General features: G+C 42.2%; 1 protein-coding gene across 1 annotated transcript in view; it reads right to left on the reverse strand.

Annotated features, from left to right (window-relative positions):
* The window catches only part of LOC125227994 (eIF-2-alpha kinase activator GCN1), a 104,376-nt gene extending 87,393 nt beyond the window's left edge, over positions 1-16,983 (reverse strand). The window contains exons 1-16 of the mRNA XM_048132431.1: positions 16,902-16,983; positions 16,724-16,826; positions 16,198-16,393; positions 15,171-15,354; positions 13,980-14,141; positions 13,257-13,503; positions 12,680-12,858; positions 11,967-12,164; positions 11,352-11,504; positions 9,892-10,048; positions 8,699-9,019; positions 6,690-6,883; positions 5,270-5,445; positions 4,616-4,745; positions 3,362-3,442; positions 2,836-3,047 (exon numbers count right to left, since the gene is read on the reverse strand). Coding sequence (XP_047988388.1) covers positions 2,836-3,047; positions 3,362-3,442; positions 4,616-4,745; positions 5,270-5,445; positions 6,690-6,883; positions 8,699-9,019; positions 9,892-10,048; positions 11,352-11,504; positions 11,967-12,164; positions 12,680-12,858; positions 13,257-13,503; positions 13,980-14,141; positions 15,171-15,354; positions 16,198-16,393; positions 16,724-16,826; positions 16,902-16,916 — 2,708 coding nt within the window. The 5' untranslated portion in view covers positions 16,917-16,983. The remainder of the gene's footprint in view (positions 1-2,835; positions 3,048-3,361; positions 3,443-4,615; positions 4,746-5,269; positions 5,446-6,689; positions 6,884-8,698; positions 9,020-9,891; positions 10,049-11,351; positions 11,505-11,966; positions 12,165-12,679; positions 12,859-13,256; positions 13,504-13,979; positions 14,142-15,170; positions 15,355-16,197; positions 16,394-16,723; positions 16,827-16,901) is intronic.
* Positions 16,984-17,053: the final 70 nt, after the last annotated feature.

The raw sequence follows: 17,053 nt of genomic DNA on the forward strand, positions 1-17,053 counted from the left end.
GGAGCGCAACGCGGTATAGCAAGGCGGGTATTATGTACACTACCTACCTCACAGTAAGAGCATGCACTTGGTCCTTCAACGCCGGCGGCAGTAGCGGCAGGTTGCGGTGCGCGTGACGCGCGGGAGCCGCGCCGAGCGGGGAGCGCAACGCGGTATAGCAGGGCGGGTATTATGTACACTACCCACCTGACAGTAAGAGCATGCACTTGGTCCTTCAACGCCGGCGGCAGTAGCGACAGGTTGCGGTGCGCGTGACGCACGAGAGCCGCGACGAGCGGGGAGCACAACGCGGTGTAGCAGGGCGGGTATTATGTACACTACCCACCTGACAGTAAGAGCATGCACTTGGTCCTTCAACGCCGGCGGCAGTAGCGACAGGTTGCGGTGCGCGTGACGCACGAGAGCCGCGACGAGCGGGGAGCACAACGCGGTGTATAGTAGAGGAGATATAGCCTTGAGGGTCATAATAATTACCACAGAACCGAAGTTTGGTTTTTTTAGTTCTTTGTGTGTGTCTTTTTAACATACTAAAAATATAGTAAAATATATTTATGCAAAATGCGTTTTTTCGACCGCCAAAATTTGTATGAAAAATTACTATGAAAAAAAAATCCTAAAATTTAAAAATCGTCTCTGGTATCAACTTATGGGGAATTAGGCGCCAAAAATTTTTATAGCGTTGATGTTTAGCAAAAATATAACAATTTTTCACTATTTTAGTAAAATAAAAAATTACAAAAATCATAAATTTGATGAAAGGAAGTAATTAAAACATACATTTCAGCAAAGTATTTTTTTTTTCATATGTACCACACCATGGTAAATACGGGTACGATCCGCCTGGTGATAAGCAGTCACGGTAGCCTATGACGCCTGCCCCTCTAGAGCCTCCACATGCGCGTTGCTGGCCCATTAGGGTACCTTTCCACTAGAGATGCGCTACGTGATAGTGTTTGATATCCACCAATCATGTTCACTGTTCACAAAGCGTAGCGCTAGTGGGAACGGGTTCGACTAAGCTGATTGTGGATATCAAACGCATCCATAACACATCTCTGGTGGAAAGGCACCCTTAACAGTCCTAAGCTAGCTCGCAAGATAAGGCGCGTCCGCGGGAGAAAAATCCTCCTAAGCCTACATCGAAAACAGATGCCTTAATCTCGCTGTCCAAGGCTCTAAGTCACGCGGCCCCGGTAGCCCAAAGAAGCGCTGGCTGGACGTCGTGGGAGCGGACATGCAAGAGAACAATCTCATGTCTAAGAATGCTGAAGACCGGGTAAAGTGGAGAAGACTGAGCAGGAAAGCGGACCCTGGCGCTAGGCCGGGAAAACGCTAGATTGAAGAAGAAGCCGCAGTGTGCGACCATATACGGGTCCAGGGTGTGTGGATGCACAGATTTATGACTAAGAAAACCAATGATTATTAGGTTTTGGTTTTCTCTCGTGTTCGATATAATGCTTTATCGATAGTTTTTGTTTGGGATGCGACAATTTATGTACTTATATTGAACAAGTTTATGGTACGAGTAAATACGGTTATCGCAATAGGAGGATTTTTCTCCCGCGGACGCTCCTTAGTCTGCGAGCTAGCTGAGGACTTAAGGGTGCCCTTCCACCAGATATGTATTATGGATGCGTCTGATATCCACAATCAGCTTAGTCGAACCCGTTCCCACTAGCGCTACGCTTTGTGAACAGTGAACATGATTGGTGGATATGAAACACTATCACGTAGCGCAACTCTAGTGTAAAGGTACCCTAAAAGGCCAGCAACGCGCATGTGGCGGCTCTAGAGTGGCAGGCGTCATAGGCTACCGTGACTGCTTATCACCAGGCGGATCGTACCCGTATTTACCATGGTGTGGTACCTATGACAAAAAATTAAATTGCTGAAATTTATGTTTTAATTACTTCCTTTCATCAAATTTATGATTTTTATCATTTTTTATTTTACCGAAATACTGACAAATATTTATATTTTTGCTAAACATCTACGCTATAAAAGTTTTTGCCGCTTAATTCCCCATGAGTTGATACCAGAGACGATTTTTAAATTTTAGGATTTTTTTTCCATAGTAATTTTTCATACAACTTTTGGCGGTCGAAAAAACTCATTTTGCATAAATATATTTTACTATATTTTTAGTATGTCAAAAAGACACACACAAAGAACTAAAAAAACCAAACTTCGGTTCTGTGGGAATTATTATGACCCCCCCATACAAATTCTCATTCCACTCCTCTACTAGTAGCAGGGCGGGTATTATGTACACTACCCACCTGACAGTAAGAGCATGCACTTGGTCCTTCAACGCCGGCGGCAGTAGCGACAGGTTGCGGTGCGCGTGACGCACGAGAGCCGCGACGAGCGGGGAGCACAACGCGGTGTAGCAGGGCGGGTATTATGTACACTACCCACCTGACAGTAAGAGCATGCACTTGGTCCTTCAACGCCGGCGGCAGTAGCGACAGGTTGCGGTGCGCGTGACGCACGAGAGCCGCGACGAGCGGGGAGCACAACGCGGTGTAGCAGGGCGGGTATTATGTACACTACCCACCTGACAGTAAGAGCATGCACTTGGTCCTTCAACGCCGGCGGCAGTAGCGACAGGTTGCGGTGCGCGTGACGCACGAGAGCCGCGACGAGCGGGGAGCACAACGCGGTGTAGCAGGGCGGGTATTATGTACACTACCCACCTGACAGTAAGAGCATGCACTTGGTCCTTCAACGCCGGCGGCAGTAGCGACAGGTTGCGGTGCGCGTGACGCACGAGAGCCGCGACGAGCGGGGAGCGCAACGCGGTGTAGCAGGGCGGGTATTATGTACACTACCCACCTCACAGTAAGAGCGTGCACTTGATCCTTCAACGCCGGCGGCAGTAGCGGCAGGTTGCGGTGCGCCTGAAGTGCGGGAGCCGCGCCGAGCGGGGAGCGCAAGGCGCCGAGCAGCGCGGGCACGATGCGGCGCGCGTGCAGACACACGGCGTGCGCGGACCCGGACCCCACGGCCTCTAGCAGCCGGACGGCGATTTCTACTTGGCTGTTTAGCTAGAAAAACAAAAAGGTTACCTTAGATTAGATGCTGGTACAAAAAAAAAACACATTAATTATGACTCGAGTATTTCTTTCAAAATTAACGCTTTTTTTAATTTGTAGCATTTATGACTGAAATCCACAGTATCTAGGGTGCACTGTAGTAATTTCGAAGGTCGTCTAATTTCGAAAGTCAGATAAAAGTCACCATTATTTCCATCATATCAAGATTCCCCTTTCGAAATTACCCGAGCACTTCTGTGCTTCGAAATTACCCTAATGCACCCTACTTATAACCTAAAATAATAAACCCTGTGTTTAATACTCACACAAGTTAGTCTCTCTCGTATAGCGCTCTCCTTGGCTAGTTGTGCTTTTATTGCTTCTTTCTGCTTCGCCGATAGTGGAGCCTACAAAATAAATAAGATTTTAAATATAGCACTCACTGATTATTGATTATGATTTTGATTATGTTTTTTATTTCCGCTACCCAAAGGTTGTCTGGTAGAGATCGCTCTTTAGCGATAAGACCGCCTGTTGTCTGCCTCTATTTATAATCATTTGTTTTGCCTCCGCTGTATCTTTTGCTGAGGTGTGCCAATAAAGAGTATTCTATTTATCTATTATTCGCCTTATAAAGAAATAAATTTTACATGAGTTACCCGATTTTACATGTTTAATATGAGGAATATTTACCTGAAGACTGTTACCAACCCCCATTTGTCACAATTTTGCGTTTTAACAGTAAAATTGACATATTTAATTATTTATTGAATTCAAAGGCCAGGGGAGTTACCATGACGTACTAAAGACGTTCAGTTTAGGTTGAGAGAAAGGGACACAGCTATAGCAGTTACATAGCTCCGTCCCTCTCTCTCAACCTAAACTGAACGGCTTTAGCACGTCATGGTAACCCCCCAGATCACACTGTCTGATACAACTATAAACTCAACGATGATAGCGCAAGCGAGTTATAGTTCGTCACCTTTTGTTCGTTTCTATTGCCGATATCTCATCACTTACTCGCTTTTTTTTAATACCACGTCGGTGGCAAACAGGTATACGGTCCGCCTGATGGAATGCGGTCATCATCATCATCATCATCATCTTTTTTGAGCCGTTAATCGCCCACTGCTGAGCATAGGCCTCCCTTCGTGTACGCCACTTATCCCGGTCCTGGGCTAATCTCATCCAGAAGTGGAAAGCGGTCACCGTAACCGTAATGCGCGTTGCCGACCCATTAGAAACTTTTACAGTCCTTTTTTGAAGAACCCCATACTGTAGTTCATCGGGAATACCTCGGCAAGGAACTCATTCCACAGCCGGAGCGTCCGCGGGAGGAAATTCCTCTGAAACCGCACGGTACGCGACAATTTAGGTTGCAAGGTGTGTGGATGAGCGCCCTGTCGATGGCGAGCGGTGCGATGATGAAAAGTGTTCCTCCTTCCTTCCAGAGGCGAAGTTTCTCCTTAGACTTAAGGGTTCAATACCACCCGTAAGTTTGGGATCGTCGACCATTCGCACAGCGTTTGGTGGGACCAGTGCTTAAGGTTGACGGTTTGTTAATATTGTGCAGTGTGTACCTCTTTGAGCTTGCCCTCTTTCCGACGCTTATCCTCCAGCTCGCGCCGCAGCTGCAATTCTTCCAGCTGTTCTTTATAGCTGTACGCTTTGCTTTCGCGCTTTAGGTTCATTGCGTTGTTGTCTTCGTTGCTGTCAACAAGAAGGTTACATTTAATAGTAGTCAAAATTAAACTCTGACGATATTAGGGACATTTATTTTTATATGGCGACCAGTTTTACCTAGTCGGGAGTGTACCTGTCTACCAAACTTATGGTACTTACCCGGGCACACAGCTCTTGTCATACAGCTCGCCTTCTCTCGTCAGATAGGTGAAGTACTCGTGACGAGTCACCCTTAACAGCGCAGGATCTTGCAGCGCTCTGAGCGCTGTGGAGACTGCCGCGCCGGCCACGTCAGTACTCCATGATGATAGGGTTGATACCACGGTGGAAAGAGTCCAGGAATATATGTACTTACCCGGGCACACAGCTCTTGTCATACAGCTCGCCTTCTCTCGTCAGATAGGTGAAGTACTCGTGACGAGTCACCCTTAACAGCGCAGGATCTTGTAAGACTCTGAGCGCTGTGGAGACTGCCGCGCCGGCCACGTCAGTACTCCATGATGATAGGGTTGATGCCACGGTGGAAAGAGTCCAGGAATATATGTACTTACCCGGGCACACAGCTCTTGTCATACAGCTCGCCTTCTCCCGTCAGATAGGTGAAGTACTCGTGACGAGTCACCCTTAACAGCGCAGGATCTTGTAAGGCTCTGAGCGCTGTGGAGACTGCCGCACCGGCCACGTCAGTACTCCATGATGATAGGGTTGATACCACGTTGGAAAGCGTCTGCGAAAAACTTGATGGTATGAAAATATTTGTTTATAAAAAAAACATGGTTCACTAAGACATACATACAGATGTACATACAGACATATAATCACGCCTGTATCCCATAAAGGGGTAGGCAGTGCACATGAACTATTCTAGTTTCAGTGCCACTCTTGGCAAAAAGGGGTTGAAAGAAATCCAAATTGTGACATTGCAGTGACAGGTTACCAGCCTCTCGCCTACGCCACAATTCAACCCATATCCCACAGTCGACTTCTACGACACCCACGGGAAGAAAGGGGATGGTGAAATTCTTAACCTGTCACCACACGGGTACACGGATGTACTCACGATAATACTTCGCGATCGGCGATATGTGTCAAGTCATTTGGAGACTTGTCATCAGGCATGATGTTCGCGGCGGCTATACTCCGTGCACCATCCGTCGACCGTGTATCGTGTCGTAAGTATTTAACATGAGTACATCCGTATATTTAAGCGCTGGTAGCCTAGCGGTAAGTACGTGCGACTTTCGTTCCGGGGGTCGCGGGTTCGAACCCCGACTCGCAACAATGAGTTTTTCGGAATTTATGTGCGAAATGTCATTTGATATTTACCAGTCGTTTCTCGGTGAAGGAAAACAATCGTGAGGAAACCGGACTAATTCCAATAAGGTCTAGTTTACCCTTCGGGTTGGAAGGTCAGATGGCAGTCGCTTTCGTAAAAACTAGTGCCTACGCCAAATCTTGGGATTAGTTGTCAAAGCGGACCCCAGGCTCCCATGAGCCGTGGCAAATGCCGGGATAACGCAAGGAGGATGATGACATCCGTATATTTAAATGCAGTTACGAATTAAAAAAAATCGAGTTTTGAATGGTTCACGGTTATTTTCATTAGACTTATATTGACCGGGATATAGACCGTGATTACCTTTTTGATCGAGTGTGAATGCGACCAGTGGTAACGCTGAAAGTGAACGCAGCCGACGCGCGCGAAGGAGGGTAGATCGCGCGCTGTCTATGCAACTTTAACATCCACCCGCCTTCGTCAGTTTTCCGTGATCATGATGCATGCAACTGCGTCGAAATATCGGGAGCTCGACAAAAATCAAAAAGGTAATCACGGTCTATATCCTGGTCAATATAAGTCTAATAAAAAAAATCGCCCTATTTCTAGATTACTGGCAATTTTTTTTATCAATACATTATTAGGTCTTGAAATTGACTACTAAAAAGAATAAAAATTAAGTTTAAAATACTAACCTCACTAGGCGTATATCCGCAGACATAAGCATTCTTCAGATTATTAGCATAGAGTCCCACTAATGCCTTAGGGTCCAGTTTCAAATATCGAACAGTGCGCGCCCAAGCTCGTTTATTGACAGCTACCGCTAGGGGATGGTGGCTGGCGCGAAGTGCATCTATGGCCAGTAGTTGAGCGTCTTGCTCTGAATAACCTGTATCGATAGAATAGAATAGAATTTTATTGTATAACTGTATACAGTCAACCAATTGGAACCCTAGGCCACTGTAGAACTATGTCATAGTGATTTAAACTAACACGATCTTCACTCATATTATTAAATTAAAACGGGACTTAATCGCGTAAAACTTACGTTTTATATTTAACCCGACGTTTCGGACATGACATTACGTCCGTGGTCACGGGTAGACTGGCTGGGAGTTGTATCAACATCTTCTAGCTATCAACAGCTTCTAGGGCAAGGGATTTCATCTTCGTGGAATCCAGTGATTGGCAAGTGTAAACGTGAGAAAACTACCCGTCTCATACCATCGGATGTCGTGAGTGTTGTATGTAGGCAGAGTTTAGCGTAAAAGTGACTGATGACAATCAAGTGCGGGTAGTTCGAAAAACTCGTACAGCTAGAAGATGTTGATACAACTCCCAGCCAGTCTACCTGTGACCACGGACGTAATGTCATGTCCGAAACGTCGGGTTAAATATAAAACGTAAGTTTTACGCGATTAAGTCCCGTTTTAATTTAATAATATATGTCATAGTGACGTTATAAATCAGATTGTAAGAAATCTCTTACTGCTTGTCATTTTGACATGGTTGTAGAGTGGCTCCAATTAGTTGACTATACATGCGTAGCGTCACTACTTTTAAAAAAACTTGTATCTTCGTCTGTCAATGAAAAGAAAATTGTAGTAAGTATATATGGAATGCATATAGACTTACTGCGTTTTAACTTTGAGGAACAGCGTGAAATACGAGATTTTTTAAAAGTAGTGACGATAGGTGTTTTTTTTATACAATAAGTATCAACAGTTGCCTATGGCTAGTACTTGAGCGTCTTGCTCCGAGTAACCTGCAGTGTGAAGAAGGCATGAAATAGGTTCGTATATGTACTATCAACTGCAAAAGTGCATTGTGAATGAATCAATATAGTACATTACATCAGAGGCCGGGAAAATGAGGATTTCCGGCCAAGTGGGTATAGACGGATAGGGATACGAGGCCGGGAATCCGTTTTCACGCCGAACATGTATAGTGCAAACATACAATGAAATAAAAAAGACTCTAAAGGACAATATTTTATAAAAAAAAGTTACTTTGCAGGCCTGAGGCCTAGAAACTATAAAACCGCCGTGTCTCTTTTCGAGTTGTTGCGCCCAAAAAGCGATACTTCCCAGCCCATTTTAAGGAACGTAAAGACAACATTTCATTGCATGTTTGAGAAAAATTCATTTTTCATTTCTCCATGTACTTTTGCAGCTGTACAGATCGATCGACAAGAGCTGACACAAATGAACTGAATGAATATTAATATGTGTGAATCACATTAACCGATAAACGGCAGGCTTTAAGCTCTCAACTCATAGAATGAAAGTTTTAATAATTTCATTCATGCCAGCTTTCATGAAAAAATTAGTATAGATAGCAGTGGCGGCTGGTGAAAATTTCTGCTAGGCAACCCTGAGCAAAAAGAAACCTACCTTAACATTAGATACTTTACTAGTAATCAATTTTAGGCAAGCCGGTGGGAATCGGCTTGTATGGACCAGCCGCTGATAGATAGAGCAATACATTTATTTGGCAAAAAAATGTTACAAATAGTAAAGCATGCTGTAGTTTTAAGAGTCAAAATTTATTAAATATTGTACAGTTCGTCTTGGATAACTTTTTGATTTTACTACAGTTTAAAAACGTCTGTGAACTGCTTATTGTTAGCAATAATATGGTTAAATATCTAGGCATCAGTCTTTACTTAAAGTGCTTATATTCTGTAAAAATAAATGTTACTCACCCCTAAACGAGCACAATGCCTGTACCGCATCCAAAACCATCTTCCCCGTAACATCTCCTTTCTCCTCCGTCCTCTCTTTCCCTCCAAACTTCCCCTCCTCCAACACCTCAGTCAGTTTCAACACCAGATATCTCGCCATCAACGCCCTGTCTTCTTTTGCTAGCAAATGCTTCACCTCTTCCAAAGCTAACGTCCGGACTGACTTGATAGGGGATAGCAGCATGATGGTTAGAGCTCGGTAGATGGGAGAGTGCTGGTCGGTTGATATAGTGGGGTAGTGTTCCAAAACGGTCCTGCATAGCAGCACCACCTGCATTAGGACTATAAAGGGGTAAATGTTATAGCGGAATTGTGTAGACACTTTGTTAGGTTAGAAAAATACACAAAAAGAGTAAGTTATTGGCAATCATAAAATCACAGTCAATAGAAATTGTCAACAATGTAAACATACAATTTTTTTAAATATCAATGAGCACAATTTTATTATTTTAAAGGTTGAGGATCATAATGTGACATGAATTGATTAAATAACACATGGATATAGCCAGTATCTGATGAGTTAGAATGGAAATTAAAGACATTTTGATTACAAGGTTTGTTTACATTGTTCACAAATTCTATTGTCGGCGACTTTACTGATGTGCAAGTTGCGGAATCTTTCCAAAAATGTTTAAAGGTTCTTGGAAATTTTATGAATGTTTCAGAAGAAATATAGGAAATTTAAATTGATGAAATGGAAACTTTCAATATCCATACAAACATGAGGAAAGTTTCAGAATTTTTTTGTTAAAAATTTCGCAATTTTGGAAGGTTACTGATGTGCCGACGGAATGTATCCAAAATTCTGAAATTTTCACATAGGAAAATTTCGGAAACTTTCCATATTTTGTATAGACAATTATATGGCTGGAAACATTCCATTTCATAAATTTAAATTCCCTTTATTTTTCGTGAAAGTTTCGTGAATTTTTCAAGAAATTTAAAAATTTTTTAGAAAGTTTTCGCAACTTGCACATCACCAACGTCGGCACATCAATAAACCAGATATGCTGAAATTTTGCACAAAGGCTTCATAGACTAAGGGTCATTGATTTATAACTATTAGTATTAGGTTTGCTAATTCCAAACCACCCTATATTCCACCCAAATATCGGCGGTTTTATAGATTTAATTAAAGCAGGATATGTGGTTACCGTCATCAGCAGCGGCGGCTAGCGCCCGGTCATGTAACAGAACGTGTTTGTCCGGGTGCGTGAGGGTGCTCCAGGATGGTTGTGAAGGCAGCTCGCGAGCTGAGTCTAGGAGGACTAGGGCCAGCATCGCGCATGCGCCCTCGTGGACTACTGGGTGCTGAAACAATATAGATAACATTTTAATTTTAGAAGCTCAAGTTTTGTTTTGAATTTAATGACATACAAAGGCGCTTTTACTAGTCCACACTCGGACCCTTCGAATGCCAGGGTGACCGTGACGTGTAAGGGCATTTTCAGTATTTGGGACCCCCCAATTAGCGTAAGTTGTTAACAAAAATTAACTCACTGTCAGTTTCGTAACGATAATTAAGCATGAAATTTCAATAAAAATATTGTAGGAGTAGGGCATAGCGAATGATATTCCGCTTTGTGTGGTAGGGCACAGCACAGCGGATATCGTCTCGCTGGAATCTAGAGCAGAGCCCAACTGGGGAAGTACCTCCGCCTTACAGAAGACCGCAGCCAAATAGCACTAGACCCTACTCATAGTGTTGTGTTCCTGCCGGTGAGTAAGGCTGCCAGAGCTCAACGAGGGTGCGGTGTGCTGATGACGGGAGGACTTACGGAACTAACTTGTTCCGTCTATTGTCCTTTGAGTCGTCGGCAACCCGAACCCTCCTTGGAACTTGTACACTCCTTTTTGCTGTATACTTAACACAGCAAAAGGGAGTGTACAAGTTTCTAATGGGGTGGCAACGCGCATGTGACACTGTTTGAGTTGCAGTCGTCCATAGGTTACGGTGACCGCTTTACATCAGGCGGACCGTATACTTGTTTGCCACCGACGTAGTATAAAAAAAAAAAAATGTTTTTGTGTTAATTACATGAAATTTAAGCGATAATCTACATTCAGAATGTGAAAAAAGTAAATTTTTATACAGATATTATGCTTAATTGTCGTCACAAAACTGACAGCAAGTTAATTTTTGTTAACAACTTACGCTAATTGGGGGGACCCAAATTCTGAAAATACCCGTAACTTTTTTTAGGTTTCTTATTACTTGTATACCATGCCATACCTGTAGGTGTACAGTAAAGGTTGCTGAGAGATCTTATCAATAGCGGTGGTCGTTAAACTTGTTCAGGACACGCGATAGTAGACACAAACTGGCTATAATAGCACGTCTAATGTCGCGTTCTTAGCTGACTACACATACAATAAGTGACTCACTTTACTGGAATTTTACGGACGTTCCGAACGTCAGGATTACCGTGTCAAAAACAAAAACAATTTAACCAAATTTTTTGACATTCTCAAACTATGTAGCAGCTCACAATCGCCTCAACATAAACGTACACTAAAGTTATAAAGCCGATAAGCGTTTGTTGATACGTCGGAAAGCGACAGACGAACTTTATCGATAGCCTGAATAAATAGCGGTGGTCGCAACAAATGCTACCTGCTGAGCCGCTTTAGCGACAGCCTGAACTAGCGGTGGTCGCAAAGCTTGCTCCTGCGCAGGCGAAGCCGCGGCGCAGCGTAAGGCGCGCGACAGTAGACACAGGCTGGCTACTCGCACGCCTACTGTCGCGTTTTTGGATGACTGGATTTTCTGCAATACAAAATGTTAATATTTGGTCAGTTATATTGACGAATTTCATATTTTTGACAAGGAATAGTTAATAAACATTGTACAGATGAAGTGCAAAAGGGTTTCCTTCGTATTTTTCCTGGAACGTTCGTATTTGTCATGTTAGTTCAGTCAATGTCAGTACACCTTGTACTGAGACTGACTGAAATAGCATGACACGTTCGTACATTTCCGTAACAATACGAAGGCAAATCTTTTAAGCACTAAATCTGTAATAAGCGAATAATCTCAAGCTTTATTAACCTTTTTAGTCTTTTAACTGCCGTGTTCTTATAAACACAATTTCGCAGTCAATAAAACTAACGACGTACACTATGTATACGCGCTCGATGAAAAATACTAATCGACTAAACATAAAATATCAGAATAAATTGCAATAGAAATGGTATACTTTAAGATTTAATTAAGAACAATTTCAATTACCGTGTATAAATCAAGTAATGGCACAGGCAGTGGTGGTTCTGCGGTCTTCGCCCAAGCTTGTGCGGCGTCTAAAGCAGCTACAAGGGTTCTCTCATGCGACTCGCTTTCCAAGACGCGAGCCAGACCGGCGCAGGCTGACTTTAGGAGGGTGCTCCGAGTGGCAACGGGCACGTTGAGCGCCGTCAGTGTGGATACACCCTAAAAAAATAGAATACATTATAAAGTTCTCACTGTTTTGACAACGATTACTTTTTAATTTAGTCTCTATCATAAGATAAAATAAAATGGAATTTTCCTAAATAACTAAAACTTTTTTAACCCCCGACGCAAAAACGACGGGGTGTTATAAGTTTGACATATCTGTCTGTGTGTGTGCCTGTCTATGGCATCGTAGCCCCCGAACGGATGAACCGATTTAGATTTAGTTTTTTTTAGTTTGAAAGCTGAGTTAGTCGGGAGTGTTCTTAGCCATGTTTCATGAAAATCGGTCCACTATGTCGCGGTCGGAGGTTTTTTCAAGATTTTAATTTAGTGGTTATTATTTGTTTAATATCATCTACTTGATGACTGTATCCTCGCAAATAAACGATTTGATTTGATTGATTTAATTAACTTTTCTTTTTTTACACTCACATTCTATGATTTAAAATATGGAGTACACAAGACTAAATTTCTTTCAAGTATGCCACAACTTTTTTGTTCATAGCTCTTACATTAAGCACGGCGATCTTATCCTCGCTGGAAGTGAGCTTGCCACTAGCTCCATGGTATTCAGCGAAGGCATGTTTCAGCAGGTCTTCGGCAGCTTTGGGGTCGGAACAGCGTCGGGCAAGACGCTCGAGCGCGCGTAGGGCCTCGCCTCGCACCCACTCGTCTTTTGAGTGCACGTTCACTGGAGAAAACAAGTGAAATATAAAAAAAAATAGTCTGACTGTACTCTGCCAGATCCAGTTTGTCAGTAGTTTTAAAAAATGTAGGGTCCAAGAAAATGTGAATTTCGCGAAGTAATCGTCTCTAGTAGCCAAAGTTGGAATCGGAATATTTTTTTCTTTTTTATTGTAAATGGGCTTACTCTTGGCCACAGACTAGCTAAAGGCAAAGACGTGGCCTACGATGGAGTGATGAGTGAGCTTGCCTAGAAGATACCTGTTCACCCTTGATTTGAAGGTTGCCAGATTATATGTAAACAGCTGTTATCACAGTCTCCGGACTTTGAAGGATAGCTTTATGAAGAGCTTGCAGTACTGTGACTTCAAGACAGTCTATGTAGTAGTATTTTACTTACCAATCAAGTTTTCCCAATATCAACGGCTATCCCATCTAAATCCACATTCAGACTAGCAAACACCTCTCCCACAGCCTCTATGATAGTCTCAGGGCTCCGAAGCATAGCTTTATGAAGTGCTGGTAATAGTGTGTCGTAGACTTCAGAGCGGTTTAGAAGATGGAGTAGGTCAGTGCAGCCAGCGATGTACGCGGCGTTGGGGCGTGCTTTCACGCTGATCAGGCTTTTGGTGAAGCTTTCTAGCATTTTGGCCTGAGGAAGAATTTATGAAGATAAAACTACTTCAAAAATATAAGAATAATAACAAATTATAATTTAGGCACAAGGGAATCCTTCAATGGCAGCGATTTTTTACGGCAAATTTTTAAGATGCCATTACCTGGGCACACAATGATCGTGCAGCCTCGCGAAGCAGTGCTTCGCGCGCAAACGTTCGGCTCATACGGGCAAATTTGCTTGGCAAGATGGCGGACATCAGTGAGCTGTTTAAAATAGTTCATATTTTGAATTCTCACTGAAAGTATTGTCCCACTAAAATGCTAATGTCAATAAATCTATCTAATCTCTGTGAAAATACCTTGTGTGACCCCACGCCAAAGTCGCCGCAACTTTTTTGTCTCTCACACCACCAGCGCGCCCACGTAGCGACACAACTTTTCATAGAAACATATCCAAGTGACAAAAAAGTCGCGGCGAAAAGCCGACCGTGGGCGCATACTCGACAATACCTTGTGTGGAGCGACAAGTGTGGAGTCTCCTGTAAGGGCTGCATGGCGGCAAAGGGCCGAGAAGGCCACGGTGACGTGAGGGCCGCTTTCAGGAGCCTGAGACAGCAGGACCTCAGGCCACTTGGCTAGCTTACTGCCGATGGCCAACCAGGATGAGTGCAGCTGTAGAAACGAGTATTTATTAATAAATGCATAAAGCATGTTAGTTTAAACACATATTCACGTAGGTATGTATTAACTAAATTACTAGTTAATGTTAAGTTTAGGGTAAGAATTATTTAGAATTAATAGCAACTTAAGAATGGTACATAGCTTTGTAAAAAATGAGCACTGTCTCACCAACAAACTGCACGAGCAGTTTGGCGAGGAACTTTAAAAATGTAAAATGTATGTTACCTGTAAATAAATAAATTAAATTTAAAAAAAAAATGTGTGCAAAATAATCTTGCAATTTGTAGTGAATTTAAACCAAAATGATCATCATCCTCCTTGCGTTATCCCGGCATTTGCCACGGCTTATGGGAGCCTGGGGTCCGCTTTGATAACTAATCCCAAGATTTGGCGTAGGCACTAGTTTTACGAAAGCGTTAAGCCTTATTGGAATTAGTCCGGTTTCGGAAAAGTGACTGGCAAATATCAAATGATATTTCGCACATAAATTTCGAAAAACTCATTGGTATGAGCCAGGGTTCGAGCCAGCCTCCGGATCGTAAGTCGCTCACTCTTACCGCTAGGCCACCAGCGCTTCCACCAAAGCGCATGCAAGCACTTAAACCAAAATGATCATATATTAATAGCCGGGTCCACACGAGGCAATTTCTTGGCTCGTGGTGTGCCTTGCTTTGTGTGGACATATCTAATAAATAAAGATATTCAAGTCTAATTACTTTTTGCTATAAGACTATTACAGTTAAATAATATGTTCTTAAACTTCATGCATCAAATGATAAGACCTTAAATAAGTCAAAAGTAACATAATCTCATAGATTTTTAAACAAAATAAAATTCTACAAATACAATAAATACTCACCCCCTTATTCATAAACGTACTCTAAAGTTATCAAGCCGATAAAGTTCGTTTGTCCCTTTCCGACGTATTAGTGTGATAGAAAAGGACAAACGAACTTTATCGGCTTATCGGCTATCCATTGAGAATTGCAATTCAATGTCTGTATTAAAATATACAGTTACCTTAGAAAAAGCCTTGTCATTCTGTCTCTTATCTCCACCAGCGATGACAACAGCCAGCAGGTTAGCCTGAGCCAGTACGAGGGAAGGGTAGTCCACTCCGTCCTCTTCTGTGCCTTTGAGTGCCCCCTCCACTAGCACGGTGGACCAGCGCAGTGCGTACAGCCCACTCTGACATGTGCTTTTACTAAAAAATACAAGGTTCGTGATGAAACTGTCCAATCACTGATGATGTTCAGAGATTAAAATAAAAATTATATTTAAAAAAGTTTGAGAAAAAAGATTGAGAAAGAAAATTTACTTATATTTCTGATATTAGGTAGGGCATTTCTCAGAGCGTTTCAACTTTTTTGATTTCGGTGGCAGCATTATTACCCGAACCCCGTAAGCGTAGCATGAGTTTTCTGTGTTTCTGGTAGAAATCCGCGAAATCTATTTAAATTGACAAAATTTCATGTGACTCTTACAGGATTCACGTAAAAATGTTGCCACCGAAATCAAAAAAATGTAAACGCCCTGAGAAATGCCCGTGAATAAAGTGTCTTGGTGATCATTGAAAATATTCTAGGACACTAGCATTAATGTTATAACCAGTGATCGGAACTATGGGAGCAAAACTTTAACAAAACCTTAGAGGTGACATAAATTTAAAATAAAACCCAGATTATTATTTTCAGCTCAGTGTTAAATTTGCTTCTATACCTGAATCCAAGATTTCTAATACATTACTACAAGGATATTAATATTTTTATGGCTGTAAGTACTCTAAAATGTCCACTTAGCAAGTTTTGTTAAAGTTTTACTCCCATAGTTCCGATCACTGGTTATAACCTCATACTTAACTATTTAGCAAAAAGCAAAACATGGGCAGGATAACTGAAACTCTATTTTGATTAATAGTTGTAGTTTTTCAACCAAGACATTTTTAGAAGAAGGGGAAGACCATTGCTCTATATTTCTCAGTTTGTTTTTGCTTTTAAGAAGGGAAGTAAAATTTACAAACTCCCCACTTCAAAAATAAACAACTTACGATGAAGCAGTATTCCTCAGTTGCTCAGAGATCTCCAGGAGGACAGGCAACAAGCTTCTCAGCGTCCATTCCCGGTGATTAGAAGCCAGGTAGGCCAGAAGGCTTTTCACATATGACTGGGAGGTGGAATCCCGGTACCGATGCAGTGTCAGCATGAGCACTCTGCATACATAGCGGACTGCCGGCTCTGTGATGCCTGGCAGCCAAGAAAAAGGTAAGTATTGAGTGTGTCTTCATTTAAATAACATTTTCAAATACAGATGAAAAACCATAAATTTTACAATCAAAATGATGGAAGCCACTTGTTGCTGATTGCATAACAACATCCGCGAGCTTAGTGCACGCAAGTTATTGACATAGAGTGCGTTAAGTTGCAACTTACAAGCTACAAAAATAGAATACTCTAGATCAATAAGCTCCACCAACCACAACCTAAAACGTCAATACTTTTTGATATATTTGAAAAGGTAATTTATGAACATGGTATTTCACAATGTCAAGAATGAGATACGTTGTTTCCACAAACCTTCTGTTGATAAAACATCCTGAATTTCTTTCACTACTTCACGACGACCCTTCAAACTTGCGGTCTGGATTTTAAAGGATATATCCTTCAATTTCTTTTGAACCTGTTAACAAAATTATAGGTAAAGAACCTAGGTATTGTATTATTTCATTAATAAGCACATGTAAATTGAAATTACCTCGGAATCTGCCATTTTCTATGCACATTCAGTAAAATCCACACACGTCTTCATGCGGTGAAAATGGGTAGAACTGTCAAATGGCGTACCACAGACTATCAAAATCTTTTTCTTGCAATAAGCGTGCTATACACCACCATTATAATGAATTC

The sequence above is a fragment of the Leguminivora glycinivorella genome, chromosome 7 (genome assembly GCF_023078275.1).
Source record: "Leguminivora glycinivorella isolate SPB_JAAS2020 chromosome 7, LegGlyc_1.1, whole genome shotgun sequence".
In the NCBI taxonomy this organism is placed as follows: Eukaryota; Metazoa; Arthropoda; class Insecta; order Lepidoptera; family Tortricidae; genus Leguminivora; species Leguminivora glycinivorella.